At 36.7% G+C, this 20,390-nt stretch overlaps 1 protein-coding gene across 1 annotated transcript; it reads right to left on the bottom strand.

The window, feature by feature from the left end:
- Positions 1–7,048: 7,048 nt before the first annotated feature.
- On the bottom strand, positions 7,049–17,485 carry rhoub (ras homolog family member Ub). The gene is made up of 3 exons (XM_056473317.1): positions 17,096–17,485; positions 14,328–14,386; positions 7,049–10,724 (listed from the first exon to the last, which is right to left on the bottom strand). The coding sequence occupies exons 1-3, from the start codon at positions 17,292–17,294 to the stop codon at positions 10,269–10,271; spliced, it is 714 nt and encodes a 237-aa protein (XP_056329292.1). The 5' UTR covers positions 17,295–17,485; the 3' UTR covers positions 7,049–10,268.
- Positions 17,486–20,390: the final 2,905 nt, after the last annotated feature.

Below are 20,390 nucleotides of genomic sequence, written 5' to 3'. Positions count from 1 at the left end.
ACATTTACCACATGAATGCTCTCATTGGTGCCATTGTTTGTAACTTTAGGTGGGTTTGCAAACGTGTACTTTTCTTAAACTTCCTTAAACTTCAGCCGTTTGCATTTCCCGCGGTCACAGAAGCTCCCTATCATCTTAACTAGGTGCAGCTGGAAAGTGCGAGCGTGTTGCCTCATGTGCACGTCCCTCCATTGGAAATAACAAACTTGGCTTAAGCAGGTCGCACACCAGAAGCGTCGCTCGGCGATGTGCAGTGCCAAGCATTTTAGAATTTAAAACATAGGTTTCTATCAGGGTGCACACACCGGCACCGCAAGTCGGCGGCTGCCACGACTCAGGACACAGTTCATATTTCTGCCGCGCCACAGAGCGGTGTCTGAATAGTTTCATTTTAAATAACATGCAAATGTGCGTGTCTGTTGTGCCTTGTCGCAGCTCTGAGCGGCGCATCCGGTGTGTGACACCCTTTAGTTGTAGCCTCAGACAAAGTTAATTCAGTGTGTGTGGTTATTAGTCTCAGTGAACAAGCTCGGAACTTTAAACTAGCACACAGTTGGCTGTAAAACTATTCAAAGACACAAATGATTTTGTAGTCTCTAATTGGTCTGTGTCTAGGTCGTACATGTATGGCTGAATGCTGGTCCTCTCACTCATGTTGCTTATCTCTTTCTGCCTATCTGTTGCCATACACAAAGCAGGGGAGTTCTTGGCTCCACTCCGTGTTAGGTTGGGCGGAAAGTCGAAAATAATTTTCATGTGAAGCAAAACACCCCTAAAACACTGACCTGTGTACACGTCCCCAAAATGACACTTTTTAACACATTATGATAAATCTGAATTGTGTTTTGAACTGAACCTAAACTGGCACATTCAGAAGAACCATAATGTTAATGTTAAATCTTAAAAATGGGGTAAACTAGGTGCTCTTTAAGGCTTACTTTTTTGTGTTTAACCCAAACTAAGATATTTTGAAGAAGCCATTAATTTCCATAGTATAAATAAACAATAGAATTTAATGGCTACTGGTTTCTAACAATCTTAAAAACATCTGTTCAAGAGGCACTGCTCATCACCTGTCCAATACAGTCCCAACAGTGAAGCATGGTGATATCCTGAACAAAAATTACTTCTCCAGGACCTCAGACTGTGATGAAAGTTCACCCTCCAACAAGACAATGACCCTAAGCACACAGCTAAAATAAGGAAGCAGTGGCTTCACAACAACTCTGTGACTGTTCTTGAATGGACCAGCCAGAACCCTGACTTAAAAATTATTGAGCATATCTGGAGAGAACTAAAAATCCAACCTGACATAACTGGAGAGGATCAGCAAGGAGGAATGGTAGAGGATCCTCCAAATCCAGGTCTGAAAATCTTGTTGCATCTTTCCCAAAGGCTGTATTAGATCAAGGGTGCTTCTATTAAATACTGAGCAAAGGGTCTGAATACTTAGGACCATGTGTTATTTCAGTTTTTCATTCATTCATTGATTTTCCTTCAACTTAGTCCCTTTATTTAGGGGTCAACACAGCGGAATAAACCGCCAACTTATCCAGCATATGTTATACACAGTGGATGCCCTTCTAGCTGCAACTCAGTACTGGAAAAATAAAAAGTTTTTCTTTTTTTTAATAATAAAACTGCAAAAATGTCTAAAATTTTGTGTTTTTCTGCCAATATGGGGTGATGTGTGTACATTAATAAGGAAAAAAATGTATATATTGACAATTTTAGCGTGTATGAAAGTGTGCTAACTGTGATCTTCCTTCAACCACAAGGCTGTCTGAGTGTGATTATAGCATATTGTATTGTAAAACTGCACATTATGGTTTAAGAGTAACTGTTGTTTATTGCTCAGTGAAATGCTACGCATGCTAAGCTAGGCACAGACTATTCTTTGAACAGACTCTGAACTCTGTCTGCACAGTTGGCTTTTTCTTTGAGACAAAACAAATCCTCTTAATAACGGGTTACTGTGAGACTGATGCAGACATAATTATAATCAGAATTCTGTGTGCAAGTTTCCTTTTAGCATCCAATTTTCCTGTGGCCCAGTGCCCTGCGCTAGTTAAGCTGTAAAGCCTGCATATTCAGGGCAAATAGGTCTAGTATAGACACATTTTACATCAAAGCAACATCAAAATAACTAGTGAAATTAGGGAAATGGTTAAATAATCAACAATATTTTAAATAAAATAAAATAAACTTTTAATGGTAAATGATAAAGTGATATTCATTCATTTATTCATTCATTTTCTTTTCCGCTTAGTCCCTTTATTAATCTGGAGTCATCACAGCGGAATGAACCGCCAACTTATCCAGCATATGTTTTACGCAGCGGATGCCCTTCCAGCTGCAACCCATCACTGGGAAACATCCCTACACACTCAATCACACACATACACATACACTACGGCCAGTTAGCTTACTCAATTCACCTGTACTGCATGTCTTTGGACTTGTGGGGGAAACCGGAGCACCTGGAGGAAACCCACGCGAACACGAGGAAAACATGCAAACTCCACACAGAAATGCCAACTGATCCAGCTGGGGCTCGAACCAGTGACCTTCTTGCTGTGAGGTGATTGTGCTACTCACTGCGCCACCGTGCTGCCCGATAGAGTAATAATAAAGATAAAAATTATTTTAAACTGTATTTTAAACTTCAGTTCAAGAGTTCACACTTAGCTGATGATTGATTATAAAGCTTGTTTGGCATGCTGTCCTGAGAGAGAGCCCTGCTCCCTCCCATATAAGGCGAGAGGGGAGTTTGAGCTCAGGTAGATCTCAAGAACTCCCCTGCTGTATTAGCTAATGCAGAGTTTCCTAACCCTGTTCCTGAAGGCACGCCAACAGTACACATTTTCATTCTCTCTTTAATCAAACAAACCTGAAATAACTCATCAGAACATTAGAAGAGATTCCAAAACCTGAAGTTAATGGGTCAGATGAGGGAGACATCCAAAACATGAACTGTTGGTGTGCCTCAAGGAACAGGGTTGGGAAACACTGAGCTAATGAACAGATAGTGATTGCTCTTAAGAGATAACTACTTATTAGGAGCATGTCTATGGTGCCAATATGGATTAGTCAATTAACTTAAGTTGCATGCTTTTGGATGGTGGGAGGAAACCGAGGAACCCGGGGGAAACCCACGTGAGCACCGGGAGAACGTAAACTCCCTACAGAAACGTCAGCTGGCTTGGTAAGGACAGTGACGTTCTTGCTGTGAGACAACAGTGCTAATTACTAGGCCACCCATCTAGGAAAGGAGTAGGGGTGGAAGGGGGGATTGTTCAACATGAAGATGGCTGTTAAATGGAACTTAGGGTATTTATAGTGGCTTAGGAGTCGTCTAATTGGTGAATCATAAATTGAATAATGCAGGACCGTCTGCAAGCAATCATAAGCATGTAATCCTCTCGAAATTAGTTTCTAAATAAACTTCACATAGTTTAAAGATTGTGAATGAAAACTATTACATGTTTTCCAACTTTGAGATTTTGATGGCATGGACTGAAATAATGAAATTTTAACAATCCAACTATTTTTATTTTTGACTGAACAGCGGAAGTTAATCAAATAGTGTAACATCAAATATCTTTGTAAGAATTCTTTCCTACCATATGCAGTTTGAAACCTCAATTCTTGGTAAAATAATAGAATTCTTTAGTTCTCTGGATTTTTGTGTTTGAAATGTTCCCATGTGAAAAAAATACCATAGTATTTTATAGTAATGTTAATCTCACAGCAATTCGTAACTTTTTGATTTAGTGTCTAATTCATATGAATTTGCTCGATCTCATTCGTACATTTTAGTAATATTTGCTCAACCCCAAATCAGGGTTGGGTTTAGGCGTGGGATAGGGTGCCACGACTCCTTTTTAAAATCGTACAATTTCATACAACAAAACGTAAAAAAGTTACATTTCCCTGTAATATACCATTTATATAAACTCATAATCCAATATAGTTTTGTGCAACTATAGGGTAATGTATATAATGTGTGTATTTATATAGCACATTTATCATGTATGGCCATACACCCAAAGTGCTTCACAATCATGATGGGGTCTCTCCACAGCACCACCACTGTGCAGCATCCACTTGGATGATATGACAGCAGCCACAGGACAATTGCGCCAGTCACCAAACACCAGCTATAGGGGCAGTGGGGAGACAGAGTGGTCAGTGATAGAGCCAATTCGTTGGATTGGGAGGCCATGATGGGTAAGGGCTAATGGAGGGAATTTGTCCAGAACACCGGGGCAACACCCCTACTCTTTACGAGAAATGCTATGCGATTTTTAAAGATCACAGAGTCAGGACCTCAGTTTAACATCTCATCCGAAAGATGCCGCTCAATGAGAGCATAGTATCCCCTTCACTTTACTGGGGCATTAGGACTCACACAGACCACAGGTTGAACGCCCCTGCTGGCCTCACTAACACCATTTCCAACAGCAACCTAGCTTTCCCATCTGGTCTCCCATCCAGGTACTGACCAGGCTTAGCCCTGCTTAGCTTCAGTGAGTAACCGGTCTTGAGCTGCAGGGTGATAAGGATGTGGCGATATTACAATATATTACAATAAACCACCATTGACTGTAGTAAAAACTAAAGTATACTACAGCATACTATATATACTATATATACTACAGTAAAGTATACTATACTTTATTGTGGTTTATCAGTTCAATATGGTTAGTCTGCTGCAGCATTCATTAACAAATAGTCAGAAATTATGTAATATATACAGTATAAAACACTATTAAAATATGGTTCTATAAAAGGCACTATAATGTTTACTATACATTACTATAGTATTCTTTATGTGGGGTAAAATGTGTTGTATAAAGATCTGATAACATTTAATCCAAACTTCAAATAAAAATATTTTAAATTAGAGCCTTTCAAGCAGAAAATGACAGAAATTTTTGGTTTGTTTTGATTGAAATTTAGGATAATTCCTTCAAGTTTTTTTAATTCCACAAAATTTATTTCCTAAGAAATCATTTCCTGCCACAATTTGTGGTGTTTCCAAAGTCTTCACTGTCTTCACAAGTCTTCACTGTTGAACTCCATGTCGGATCTCTGACAGAATGACCAGATTGGGGCTCACGCAATATTTAAAGATATTTTGTTGTCCAAAAATTTAGATGTGAAAACATGGCACTTAGACAACATGCTGGCTCAATGGTTAGCAGTGTCGTTGCACAGTAACGGGAAGCCAATACGGAAGTAACTGAAACTGCAATTCATCGAAATTCTGCTAGTCCCGGCTCCATATGGAGCAAATTCAGTTGAGCTCACTGTTAGAATGGCCAACTTTACAGCAGAAAAAGGGTGTTTACAGCCTGGTACAAAGAACGATTTTGGGTCATATAGCTGATATTACCCTTCATGACAACTGTGAGGAGGGTGAATATTTTTATAACTCATCCGTTTCATTTATATTAGGTTATATTAAGTCTGCATAAGGGCGTGGCCACTTGAGTGACAGCTAGGTCTCGCTGGTCGCCGTCACTTCACCTCAGCAGACTCCGGCAGATTAGCTGCTGAACTCGGCATATACATTGTATTTTTGTGTTGTTTTATGTGGCTTTACACAGTCAGCTGCCTTTTGGAATTATTTCTTACAATTATCAGATGATATGGCATGCTGTGTGCACTTAATTGTGCTCACAAACCATTCATGTGGCCTCCACTTCCCATGTGAGTAAAGTTATATACCATCTTTATAAATGCATTTGTTTTATTTAAGAACATTTATCATTTATAATGTGCTTTAGAGCTGTAAAGCACTCCAGATTCTGACAGATTGATTAGCTGTAGGCTCTAGAACAGTCATCTGAAGCATTGTCAGTGTTTGGAAGTAATTTGCGTTTTCCTCCTGTAGAAAAACATCATAAGAACAATGCTTAGTGGCTTAGTGTTTTACAACTGTGTTTTTAAAAGTCTAAACACTTTATTGATGTTGTGTACAACCAAGCACAAGTGGTCAGAACACAAACGAGTCACAGGTAATTAAGTATTAAGGGTTCTCCCAAAGTAAAGTCTGTCTAAGCCTGGTCTAAGCAAAATGCCAGCAGGTGTCTGTAGCTCCGCTCACTCCCCGCATCTTTGCTCTTGTTTGGTATCCCGCTGTGGGTGCGATGACGCGCGAACAAAATGGCGACGGTTGGCCGCGCCTACTTGTTGCTTCTTTTGCAGTGTTCAGAAACCTATGGGTGACATCACGGATACTACGTCCATATATTTTACAGTTTATGGTCCTGAGTCATGGCTGGGCACTGCGGACAGCAGCCGATTGCAGTGCCAGTGTGTGTACCCTGATAGAAAGCTATGTTTAGAATTCAGAAATGCATGGCGCTGTGCGCATCTGATGTGCGACCCCCTTATGAGCCTAAAATGTCTCAGATCAAAAGTGTCCATTGGCAACCCTGATTGTATAAAAGTTAAATTTTGCAAGGACATGCTTTTGGTGGTTTCCCTTTATTTGCTAATTTCCCAATGTCATGCCGATGTCAACATCTAACGTCGGCCAGATGTTGCATTTTGGTCAGACAGCTTGACGTTGTGTGAACGTTACCACTATAATGTCTATCAGACATTGGATTTTGGTTGTCATACCTGACGAATAAATGTCAGTACTTGACATCAATATGACGTTGGTTTAGATGTTGATGCTCGATGTTTGATTTTGGTCACTTTCCGACGCAACCTAAAAACAACCATATATCAACATCATTTCACGTCGTCATTGGATGTCAAAATAACATTGTTCTTAGATGCTGGTGACCTAAATATAATCTAATATTACACTAACGTATTTCCTGTTTAACTTTTTAAAATTTCCATAACTTCCGAGAATCCAAAATAGTCAACATATTAATAAATAATGCTATGATAGCTGTTTTAATGTTAAGTTATAAATCAATTGCCTCTTGTTTACAGTTATGATATTGTTTGACAACAAGCAGAAAATGTTTATGGGCCAATGCCATGTCCACATTGAAATGGTCTATAGAAGAAACAGACATTCTGGTTTCAGTTAATGTCACATTTATTTTCCATGAAAATCATGGATAGCAGTCAGACACTCACACACACGCGGTACCATATCAGGAGTGTTTATAGAGTAAGAGAAATTTAAATGCAATCATAAAATGTACAAATCTAAAAGTAGATTACCCTGATAAAGTTATTGCGCTGACAATTAAACATAAAGATCAGAGGCTATTTCCTGATGATGTGCAGCTGTAAAGAGCGCAACAGTGAACGACCTCTCGGTTTTTGGCCTTGGATCTGGAAGCATCTTCCTCATTTAATTTTCTGTTTTGCAGATTGATCCTGAAAATAAACGCATTGAAATGCTGTTGCCAATATGCAATTGATTAGATTAGTGTTTTAAATCAGAAAACACAAAACGGTCACGTCACTGTTGCACTCTGTCCAATGCGACAAAATGATTCTGATTGGGCTTCTGAATAATGAGAAGCAAATTCAACAGCTCATTGGCTGGTCCTCCCCATCACTGCTGGTTAACCAGGAGGACACATAACCAAAAAACTTTGTCCTAGACTTTTTACAACATGGCACATCAGTATTGATCAAGTCAAGTGCATTGCAGCATATAAAGCGAATCATTCTGTAGCTCTACTGTTCACCAAACATACTTTTCACATTGAAAAACTGCGTTAACCAAGATACAAGGGTAATTACACCCTTTATGTACAATCAAATTGATCAAATGATTGCTGAGTGACCATTTAAACATTATGACATATATGCTCCACTTGGAGTGGCCATGTGACTTATAAAACTGCAGAAATGGAGGTTAAACAAACAAAAACAATAGCGCTTAAATCACCAGTATTAGCATGCTAGCATCATTAACGTGGTCACATAACATTTGCACATGCATTTATCAGGTAGAAGACATAAATTAAAAAGTGTGGCACTGTATTTGGTTATTAAACGAAAGCAGATGGTTTTTAAACCATAATCATATGGTGTTGATTGCGGAGGAGGTCAGCAGTGTTCCAGTTCAGCCATTTTGAGTGTTCAGAGTCAGCAGATATATGAACATTATGCAAGCACTTAATAGATGTTTCCATTTAAAAACTGGAGTCTTGCATAAAACATTTGTGAATAAAAAAACGGTTTCCATTCCATCTGTTCAATGTGTCTTTCTGGGAAACTGATGCAAACCATTACATTTTACTGCAACCAGGGAAACCGCTGTAGCTCTATTTTGCCTCAGAGCACAGACAAAACACAACTGGCGAGTTATTTGAAGCAAAATTAAGTAAAATTTGGAGATTTAGGAAGTTATTTTACCAAAATCATTTTAAAGACAAAAGAAAATCTGGCTCAGACATTTCAAAATAGCTTAAGCCTTTGAGATGATGTGCATTGAAGTCCAGTCTTCCAAATTACACTGCTTTACATTTGTTATTTCCCATTCAGAAATGTAGTCAATATACATCAATTTCAAAATTCGACTTTAATGCCAGGTTCAGACTACATAATTTGTAAAGATTATATGATTTACAATTTTTTTGTAGCATGTTACAAATCATACACTGTATTTTGTGCGTGTATATTCTTTCGGTCTCTCTCTCTCTCTCTCTCTCTTTCTCTGACTTGTCACTTTCACTTTTAGATACCACCTACATTTGGAGCACTATTGGCTGCTGATTGACAGGACTACCAATCATAATTACCTTGTGACGAGTATTCTCTCTGCCAATCACAATCAATGCCGTGTTGTTTGACATTTGGTGTATTGTCTGTTTTGTGGTATGTTTTTAGCTTGATACGAATGCTGACTTTGAGATCTGTTTGATCTGTGGTTAACGGTCTGTCAATTGACAGTCAAACCAATAATCACTTGCTGCCTTTAATGACATGTATGATGTCATCAAGAGGGTGGAACCAGTGACCGATTTCCAGAAACAGTAGCATAAACAATAGCATAAACAAAGGGGCTACAAAGTTCCAGAAAGTTTCCATGGGAACATCATCTGCAACATTTTTGGAAACTTACCAATTTGGAAACTTACTGGGAATTTACAGGAATTCAAAATGTGGGGAATGTAAACTATCACATACAAAGGTAAACTGATCAAATAAATTCAGGCTTGATGATTATAAACATTAAAAACAGTAATGTATACTGTACAGACGCATGAAAACTTTCTAGAGGAAGACAGAAGCACAACATAGCGTAAGTTAATATGAACTAAATGTGCTTTTTTACAATTAGCACTACTTTCCCAGCAGGCACACAACATCCTAAGATGTTAATATTAGGTTAGATTTAGGACATGACGTTAGGAGACCAAAATTCAATGTCAAATTAACGTCTAAGGACAACGTTATTTTGACGTCCAATAACGACGTCAAATTACGTTGATATTCGGTTGATTTCAGGTTGTGTTGGAAAGTGACCAAAATCCAACGTCTGATATTCAATTCAATTCACCTTTATTTGTATAGCGCTTTTACAATGTAGATTGTGTCAAAGCAGCTTCACATAAAAGGTCATAGTAAATTGGAACAGTGTAGTTCAGTTTTTTTTTTGTTTTTTTTTTGATGGAGGTCATTGTGGTAACGTCCACACAACGTCAGGCTGCAACACAAGTAGATGTTGATATTTAGTTAATTTTAGGTTGGACATTAGATACTGACTTTGGCCTGACGTCAACCTGATTTTCATTTCCAATCAAAATCCAACATCCCTACGACGTTGGGGTATGTTGGGGTACAACGTCAATCTGACGTTATGTTACCGTCCTGTGCCTGCAGAGTTGTAGCATTAGTTGTAATATCAAAACCTACTTGAATGCATGTAATGTTTACAGTCAAATGCAGAAATTTGTCTTCATTTTAAAGTGGATTTGGGAATCCCCCTCTCCCCTGAGAGCATATGATTGGTGAATATTTCAAATATAAAAAATTACATATTGTAAGCTAGTCTGGATTTTTGTAAATTCCTGTTCATTCCCTTTAATTCCCATATATTTCCATTAGTTCCCATGGTAAGTTTCCAGATTTGACCCTAATCCCAACATCGGAAACACAGGCAATAAAGTAATCTTCGCCTACTCCGTGGCTCTGGGCAGAAAATCTTTATCCCATGCAAGGTAATTTACCAGCACACTGTCCATTGCCAACTCACGATCAACTGAGCATCATCCACTTGAGGAGCGTGATGCTGAGCAAGAGTCCATCACATTGTTCATCACCTCAGAAGACCTCGGCTACTGTATGCAGATATACTTCTTCCACCATGACTTTGAGAGCATTTTCATTTTATCAGCAGTACTGTGGACCTTGCGCTCCCGTCTTGCTCTTCTGTCTGAGTGTCGGAGCCCTACAGAGATGGCGGCGTCGAACACCTCCTTAAGGTTTTTCTGTGTGAGGGAAGAGCACTCAATGTAGGACACTGCTCCTATTTTGTCGGCCAAGGCTCGGGCGTCCTCCTCCAGGACAGGTCTTTCTCTGCGCCTTGCAAGGTCAATAAGGACCTTGACGTCCTGGCGAAGGTCACACTGGGTGCCCACTAGTATCACAGGGGTGAGCGGGCAACGCCGTCGTATCTCAGGAACCCACTTTTCACCAATGTTCTGGAAGGAAGCGGGGCTCACCACGCTGAAGCACAGCAGGAGAACGTCGGTCCGCGTGTAGCAGAAGTGACGCAACTTATCGAACTCATCCTGAGGGTAAGAAACCACAAGACACAATAAATGCATTGCACACACATGAAGATTATCATTGACTTTCATTAGGGATGTTTCGTAATGCAGAGCCTCATGCAGCACCTCAAAAATCATTTGCGGGATTCCAAATTGTTATTTCAAATAATAAAATCCTTTTAACTGGCTCTTGGGCTGCTTTATAATTCCCTGAAGCAATTAAGTGAAATTATAGGTTGGCGCTTACAAAGAACATTGCATGTGGAACACGCAGTGCACGCTTTCATCTTTTAAACTCGGCCAACATTTTCAACTCTGGCACACCCTGTGCTGTTTATGCCGAACAAACAAACTGAAAGTATAAATCTCTAATGTTTTTTTGGAGAGCATGGCCTCATGAATCGTAGAAAATACCAATTAAGTTTAAGAGAAGACATTTTTGGTTATTTTTTGTAGTACTGTACATGCAAATATAAAAAATAGGCAATATTAATAGTCCTTTTGTGAATTTTATTTTCTTTCTAAAATATATCCCAATTAATATTTACAAAGCAAGATCATTTTCACAGTATTTGCTATTAAATTTATTCTTCTCCCAACAAAAGTAGTGTCATTTCTTTTAATTTGGCTTGAATAAAACAATTTTTGCTTTTTTAATTTTTTATAATATTTGCCTAGTTAACCTAACTAAACTTGTTAAGCCTTTACATTGAATTTTAAGAGGAATAAAAGAATCTTGCGAAATAACTAAAATAAAATATGCACTGTCATGATGGCAAAAGAGACTAGAAATTTGTCAAACACTTTAGTTCATTTCACAATTCATGCTACAAACTACTGGCTTATTACTAGGACCAGACAGAATCTGTGGACATTTTTTGCCATTTCTGCTGAGTATTCTGCGAATTTATGTGGAATGATTTTAGGAGTATCATAACTTAAAACTTAATACATTAAATAAAGTTTAAACATGTATTATTTTGTATTTAATGTTTACAAGGCAAATACAATTAGATCCACTTATTTGGTAAACAAAGCAAGTCTCTCATACAATAGGTCTACTGAAAGACAGAAAATATTACTTTACAAACAATATTGTACATAAATCATATGAACACAATGAAATTATTCTAAATAAATATAAAAACTAAATAAATATAAAATGTACACATATTTACACAAGTAAATACATAGACTCAATGATGAGCTAACAACCTGGGGATTTTTGCGCACGCATTTTTCCATCTAAAATTAGCATTTTTCTCAGACTGTTGTGCGTAGTTTCTGTAATTGTACCCTTAGTGCAAAGAATAGGTTATTTGCATTGCCTTTAAAGTGAAATCATTGAAATTATAGATGGCACATTTTTGCATCTGAACTCTTCATTTATACCAGGGGTGTCCAAACTCTGTCCTGGAGGGCCGGTGTCCTACTGAGTTTAGCTCCAACTTGCTTTAACACACCTGGATGTTTCTAATATATCTACTAAGAGTTGGATTAGCTGGTTTAGGTGTGTTAAATTAGGGTTGGAGCTAAACTCTCCACGACACAGGTCCTCCAGGACAGAGTTTGGACATCCCTGATTTATACTTATAAACCCAACTTCTACCTTATTGACTATTAAAAAACATAGTAGTTTATTAAGCTAGTAGTGTTAGTGGTTTTGTTAATATTGTGAATTGTGATAGACTAAAATATTAGAATTTGCTAAAACTGATTTCTTCTGTCCATTTAACAGTACTTGTGAATTTTTAATTCTTCTTCAAATATTTCCCAGAAGGGCTTATCATTTGAAATTAATAAAAAAAAAGTGCATATATGAAATGCAATTTCATGTTTGTTAAAAAGCAACCCGATTACCTTAGACAGTGTAATAATTGCATAATTTCAGCTCGATTATGCACAAGATCTTATTTTTCCCAGTCAATACAGCAGCTTACTGTAAACAGCAACTAGCTGGCAACAAAATATTTTTATTACTATAACTACTGTCCCCTCACAGCAAGAAGGTCGCTGGTTCGAGCCTCGGCTGGGTCAGTTAGCGTTTTTGTGTGGAGTTTGCATGTTCTCCCGGAGTTCGCATGGGTTCCTCTGGGTGCTCCAGGTTTCCCCACATTCCAAAGACATGCGCTATAGGTGAATTCATTCATTCATTCATTTTCTTTTCACCTTAGTCCCTTCGTCAGTCTATCTGGTATTAAGTGCCATTTAATGACTGGAGTTATTGTGAATGTAGGGCTGGATAACATGACTACAGGGTCATTTTCACTAATTCATTCATTTTCCTTCGGCTTAGTCCCTTTATTCATCAGGGTTAGCCACAGCGGGATGAACTGGCAACTTATCTAGCATATGTTTTACAATGCTACCCAGTACTTTAAAACATCCCCCAACACACACAGTCATACGCTACAGCCAATTTAGCCTACCCAATTCACCTGTACTGCATGTCTTTGGACTGTGGGGGAAACCAGAGCACCCAGAGGAACCCACGCGAACTCAGGGAAAACATGCAAACACCACACAGAAACGCTAACTGACCCAGCCGAGGCTTGACCCAGCTGAGGCTCGAACCAGCGACCTTCTTGCTGTGAAGCAACAGCACTACCTACTGCACCACTGCGTCGCAGTAATAGGTAAATTGAATAAACTAAATTGGCTGTAGCGTATGACTGTGTGTGTTGGGGGATGTTTTAAAGTACTGGGTAGCATTGTAAAACATATGCTAGATAAGTTGCCAATTCATCCCGCTGTGGCGAACCCTGATGAATAAAGGGACTAAGCCGAAGGAAAATTAATGAATTAATGAAAATGACCCTGTAGTCATGTTATCCAGCCCTACAGTCACAATAACTCCAGTCATTAAATGGCACTTAATACCAGATAGACTGACGCACAGTCATTATCTTAATCAAATGACAGCCATTTCCCCTTGTTGACATGGACACCTGCACAACACAACTGAAGTACATCCAAACAAACCGAACTCGCAATCTTTTGTGATACCAGCCTTTGTTTGTGCAAAGTGCATTTGTCGGTTCCCCACAAAAAAGCCAGCTGAACTCTTATCTTTTTGCCTGAGCTTGTCTCTGAAAGGGATTTATAGGTTATGTACTAAGAGGGCAGAGTCGTGTATTTGTTAACTCATGACAAAGGAGTGTCCGTTTCTAAGCTTCAAAATTCTTCAACCATATCATACGGAAAATCTGAATCAATGCCAAGCCTTTTCGAGCTGTTTGTCAGTGATACGAGAAGCCGGTTTCGAAAGCAGGAGTTTGAAAACAATCAGTAAAAACGCTTGGCATCAAAAACATCACTTGGAGGCAAAAGCGCTGCTTGTACTGTGCCCTGTTCAAGCCTGCATGGCTCTGAAAACACAAGGGAGATCCAGTACCTGCGTGCCAATAGCTGGAGGATTGTTCTTTTTCACTCGCTTTATGATTTCCTCACAGTACGCCATCCCTCTAATTGCTATGTTTTTGGTTGCACAATCTCAAATGTTGGTTTCAGAGTGACCCAAATGCCTTCATCAAATATCAGGTTTCTTTATTGGATTGGATCGAAATGAACGTGATATTATGATATATAGCGATGGTTGTGTTAAGGGGTGAGGGGGGGTCTCACCTGTCCTGCGGTGTCACAGAGCTGCAGCCTCACTGGCTGTCCATCCACCTGTACGACCGCTGGAGGAAAAAGAAGAGGGAAACAATGAGTCATTTTACTGCCAACACACACACACTGGTTTCCATTTAGTCAGCTGACACTGTAAACAAACACACAGCCACAAGACTTTAGCTTTAATTAAGCATAATTGTAAAGGTTTTACGCTTAAAACATGATTTGAATGATTTACACTTTCTTCTATATAATAATGTGAGTAATAAACTTTATACAGAGACATGACATAGAAAAATATCTTGTAGAACTCATTATTTAGTGCTTTAACTACATGAATAATAATAAATTAACAAAATGTAAATAATACTTACTTTCAAATAATGAACTAACAGATTTTATTAATATTAAGTTTATAATAATAGCAACATCAAAAACAGTATTTTCTTCTAATGTTTTGTAATATAGTAATACCACAGGTAATATAATAATAATAAATATTATTATTAATAACAATGGTAATAATAATATTAATAATAATAATAATCATCATCATCATCATCATCCTAATACTGGTAATAATAATAATAATAATAATAATAATAATAATAATAATAATAATAATAATAGCATAAAAATAATGATTATTATTGTTTTTATTAATTAATTCATTCATTTTCTTTTCGGCTTAGTCCCTTTATTAATCTGGGGTCGCCACCGCAGAAGGAACTGCCAACACATCCAGCATATGTTCTACGCAGCGGATGCCCTTCCAGCTGCAACCAATCACTGGGAAACATCCATAGAAACTCATATACTACGGACAATTTAGCTTACCCAATTTTTTTAATTATTATTATTATTATTATTATTATTATTATTGCTATTACTGTTATTATTAACAACAACAACAACATAATGATAATAATAATAATAATAATAAATAAATAAATAAATAAATAAAGGATTGTAAATAATAATAGCATTAATGATAATAATAATAATAATAATAATAATAATAATAATAAATGAAGGATTATAAATAATAATAAATAAAGGATTATAAATAACATTAACAATAATTAAAGGATTGTAAATAATAATAATAATAATAATAATAATAATAATTTTTAACAATGTTTTGAAATAAAAGAATCATAAATGGCATAAGTTACTACTACTAATACAAATAATAATAATAATAATACCCATAAAGTAATAATAATAATAATAATAATAATAACAACAACAACAACAACAACAACAACAACAACAACAACAACAACAACAATTAAAAACTATACACCCTCACAAACAAGATACAGATCAGCATTTTAGATATAATGCATGTTCTGCATCTCATTGTTCATGCATTGCTTATATCTGTAGGTCTGTGTGTGCAGTTAAATCCTGACTGCTCATTCCAGCAGGTCTCAGTAAAGTGATCTGCTGATGTTCCGTCACTTCAAAGTGTTCAGAGCCCATTGTATAATAGTCTCCAAATCCCTGTCATAAGATCGGCCTTTAATTCGGCACCTTCGCCCCCAGTGCGGCACCTGTTGAATTGCGTAACTGCTGTGAAACCAGTGAGGGTGACGTCGCCACTGGCTCCAGCAGACCCAATTGATTTTAGGGCTCAGATTTTCAGGTCAGGCGTTATTGAGCAACAGCTTTAGAACTACAAAGACAGGCTTGTGGGAATTTAATGGGGATTTGACCCTGACTGGCTCTTGTTTGACATCCATTCACAATTTATGCAGGGTGGGGTGATGTTTATTAACAGTTTTTCAACTAAAAGCTGCAAGCTTTTCAGGTGTTTTGGCCATTAGCTTACCTGTCAACAGTGTTTGAATGGCAATATTTTCATTTCTGGTGAACTATCCCTTTTAGAACTGTATGTGCTCAGTGCATGAATGTTTCTTTGCAAAGGAACTTTGCCAACTACTTGATTGGCAGGCAAAATTACTAAATTTGTTGATAACATGGTTGTCTGTATGCAAAACCTTTCAAAATTAAAACATAAAACTTGTAAATTGTTGTCTTGTAAACACACCCTCAAATGTAACGGGCTCTTTGATTAAAATGATATATTTTACCACATGATTTTAAGAACTTTTATTAAGTTCTAAGATTTAAGTCTGCATTAAGTTCTTATGTTTTTTTATAAATATGTTTATTTATAAATGTCTATATAGCTCATATTTATGTTTGTTTATTTTAGTTATAGCCAATTTATTAACTAAAGATAAGAAATACTTTAACTGACAAATATTTTAATAATGCTAATGTATATTTTTATTCATTTTTTAGAGTGCTAGTAACTTTGACTTTTAGTCCATTTCTCTTTGTTGCAGTTATTGACTCTGAAGTGTCTACATAGTTTTTTATCTTCTATTGTTTTGATTATTAGATCTTTTTATTTTGGCTAATATTTAAAGTAACAATAAACGTTTTAGTTTTAAAACACAAAAATCTTATTTATTCGATTTATGAAATACTTGAAATTATTTTAAATGACACTTTTCCAAGTCAAACAAATAAACCAAAACATTTACGAAAAATTAGCTGAAAGTGTACAAATCGTGTCCTAAATGAGGTCAAAACGTTCTTGTGATGAAATGCATTGCTCGGCTAAAACACCTGTGAAGAAATGGCTTCAAGTACGGAAAACACCAAAACGGTTTTAACCTACAAAAACAACTAGAAGATATTCACAAATTTAAGATTGTGTTTGTTGTTTGCAGCTGATGCGCTGCAGTACACCAACACACACTCACCCGAGAAGTCGTCAAACGCTGTCGGGACGTATTTTGTTGGATATCCATTGGTTGTGTAGCTCACAATCAGGCTGGTTTTTCCCACAGCCCCGTCCCCGAGAAACACGCACTTGAGCAGGCGGCCCTGGCAGTGCGCGGCCGATGGAGACTGGGGCTTGTGTGGGGGAACCGGAGGCGCCATCAGGTTACTGTAGTCCATGACCGAACCGCAGGTGGATCGCGCACTCCTAATGGAGTGACCCGAGGAAAACACATTAAAAACAGCACTTTATAGTAGACTAGCCCCTACGAATGCTGCGTGAATATGCTTGATTGGCTGCAAGGCGTGTAAACAGTCAATAAATCCCAAATACTCAAGAACGTCTCCACGGAAAACTAGAAAGTTCTCTCGCTCTACAACGACTGAACGAAGAGTAAGAGAGGAAGCTTTTATAGTCAGTCTTCATTTGACTAGTTCCTCCCACTTCACATGGCTTATTTAATATTTATGATGTACCATCAGAAACAGTTGCAAGCGCGTTGAAAAGATTTCTACTGTAGTACGCTTGCATTTACATTGGATTATGTAAGTATATTTGTTTTGTTTAGTAGATTATTGCTACCATAAACAAACATAAACATTTAACAAAAAAAAAAAAATTATTTGTTTAATGCATATTTTCTTTTTTATTTTCTTTTGTTTAATGCATATTTTCTTATTAAAGTATTAAACAAAAAATAAAATAAATATATGCATTAAACAAATACATTTTCTTTTATTTATGTTTATGTACACACACACACACACACACACACACACACACACGCACACACACACACACACACACACACACACACACACACATATGAATATTATTTTTCAGTTACTGAATGTCCTATATTTTACTTTATGAATGTTACATGTGGCAAGCAAAATAAACAGCACAACAGAAACAAAACATGTACAGATAACATTTGCATTATGGTGCAACGATAATTTGTTTATGTAATTATATTAAACTACATAAGCAGAACTGAACAAAGTAGGAAAAATATTTCGAATCTCATTGGCATTAAGGCTGATTGCATTAAACATGCATTAATTTGCAACGAGGAATTACTGATCTTGTCTGTCATCTTGTGGTCAGCAATTAAAACATTATTTAGAAAGAGAAGTGCATAAGCAAGATAATATTATTAAACAAAATGACACTTAAAAACTAACAAATATTCAGTAGGCCTATTATATATTTGATTTATTTTATAGAGTTAGAAAGTTATTTATGTCTAGTATGTCTGTCATTTTTAAGCAAAGCTAGTTTGTTTCTGTAAAGCATAATATAATATTAACATGAGTCATCTTTGGGATAAAGTCAGGGAAAAAATGATTATTTGTCCAGCTAAGGCTTTACATCTACTGTATTATTGGCCTCATACTACTTAAAAGCATATTATATGGAGATATGCTGATCTTTATGGTCAGACGAAAGGCAGCGGCCCATGGAAAGTTGCTCTTAAAGACAGCACATAAAGTACGGGTGAAGTACGAAGTGCAGTCAGAGGTGATTATCTCATCTGAACAAACTCCATACGTGACAACGTAAAATGTGTAATTCTTTTATAACTTGTTCAGTTTAAGTTATGAAACGATTATAATATGAATTTGAATTAACCTGACCATTAATTTGTTACATCAGCAACTCGTAGTCTTTTTATGTAAACACATTTTCTGCTTGTATGCAAAGTAATCGTGTCTGAAATTTCTTTTTTTCTTCGTTAAACTCAATTACTGATAATGCACACTCAGAAATAAATTCAAAATTTGTTATTGTGGTGGTACCTTTTTAAAAGGTACACTTTTGTACCATACGGGTGAACATTAGTACCTCTAGGGAACACTTTTGTACCTTTATAGCCTATAAGCCGTTGAGATCGGTAAACATGACATATTGGAGCGAAAAAACGGGCACCTTTATTCCCCATGTGAAGATTTTACATGGATTTATTTTTGCGGGATTGGTTTGCAACATTTGTAGGACTAGATGATTTCAAACACATAACTATGGTTAGTGTAATAAAACCACATCTGTAGTTCCCATTTGATTACAAAAATATATAGGCTACTTTACCATTAGCCTAGTAGTTTATAAACGGATTGTACTTTATAGAAAATAATTCATCTAGAAATGATCAGGTGGATTCTGTTGAAAGCACTGTATTTTTGATAGGAAATGATATTATAAGTCTTAATTTATGACAGCAGTCATTTTCATAAGTCATATGGACCACTTTTATGATACCATTCACTGCAGGGAAAAATAAATGCAACCTGGTTGTTTTAGTCAGGGCCAAAAATTAAATAAAAATAAATCATTATTCTTGGTTCACATTCACACTGTCATTCATATGTTAAAAAGATTTTTTTAAGTGAATACAAAACAGAAATTTGCTTGATCATTCTGTCCTTTTTAGCATCACATGTTATAACATCATGTCTTGTTCCAAGTTAATTTAGATATAGGCTATTTGTTCAGCATTGCATTCATTTTTTAGTTTCAGTTTGATTGAACGTCATCTTTTCAGCAGTTCCAGCCAAGCAAGCAATGTCTGTGTTTAAAAGACATCTAATAGACATCCACACATGTAGGTCTTGGCTCCAATAATGGATCAGTTAGGTCACAGGTGAAGCTCATATGACAAAGCACTTATGTCTTTGCAAAAATATATTATTATTAGAATATATTATTAGAATATTAGAATACTTTTTGACAGTTTCATTTTGCACTAAAACATTATAACAAAAGCTGTTGGGATTAAAATATGTCCTTTCTTGTAAAAAAATTGATTAGAAATATATTTCAGCGGCACTTCTGGTCAATTTGTACACAAGCAACAAGACTTTTGTTAGGGAGTGTATTATTGTAAACTGTTACCTTATAATCTTTTAAATGAACTGTTAAAGAAGTAGAGTCTAGGGAAAGTTCATCCAATAAATAAAAAAAAAATAAATAAATAAAATGTACTTATTAACTCACACTCAAATAGTTCCTAACTTTTATGAATTTCTTCATATTTGGGTAGTGATTTCCAAATGTTCTTTACAATATCTTCATTTGTATTGAACAGAAGAAAGAAACCTAAACAGAAAATAAAGCTAGTCATTAACCCTCACTTTTGAAATCTCATCTTCTATTTTGGGTTGTTATTATTCCGACGACATTTGACTGATGAATTCGTTCTGCCACATAAGGTCAGAAGCTCAGCTGACCTCAATGATACGCCATGTGAATCTTCAGTGCTCAAAGGTCAGCAGTCA

This window comes from Danio aesculapii, chromosome 15, assembly GCF_903798145.1.
Source record: "Danio aesculapii chromosome 15, fDanAes4.1, whole genome shotgun sequence".
Taxonomy (NCBI): Eukaryota; Metazoa; Chordata; class Actinopteri; order Cypriniformes; family Danionidae; genus Danio; species Danio aesculapii.
Note: the sequence above shows the minus strand (reverse complement) of the source record. Positions and strands in the feature narration are given on the sequence as shown.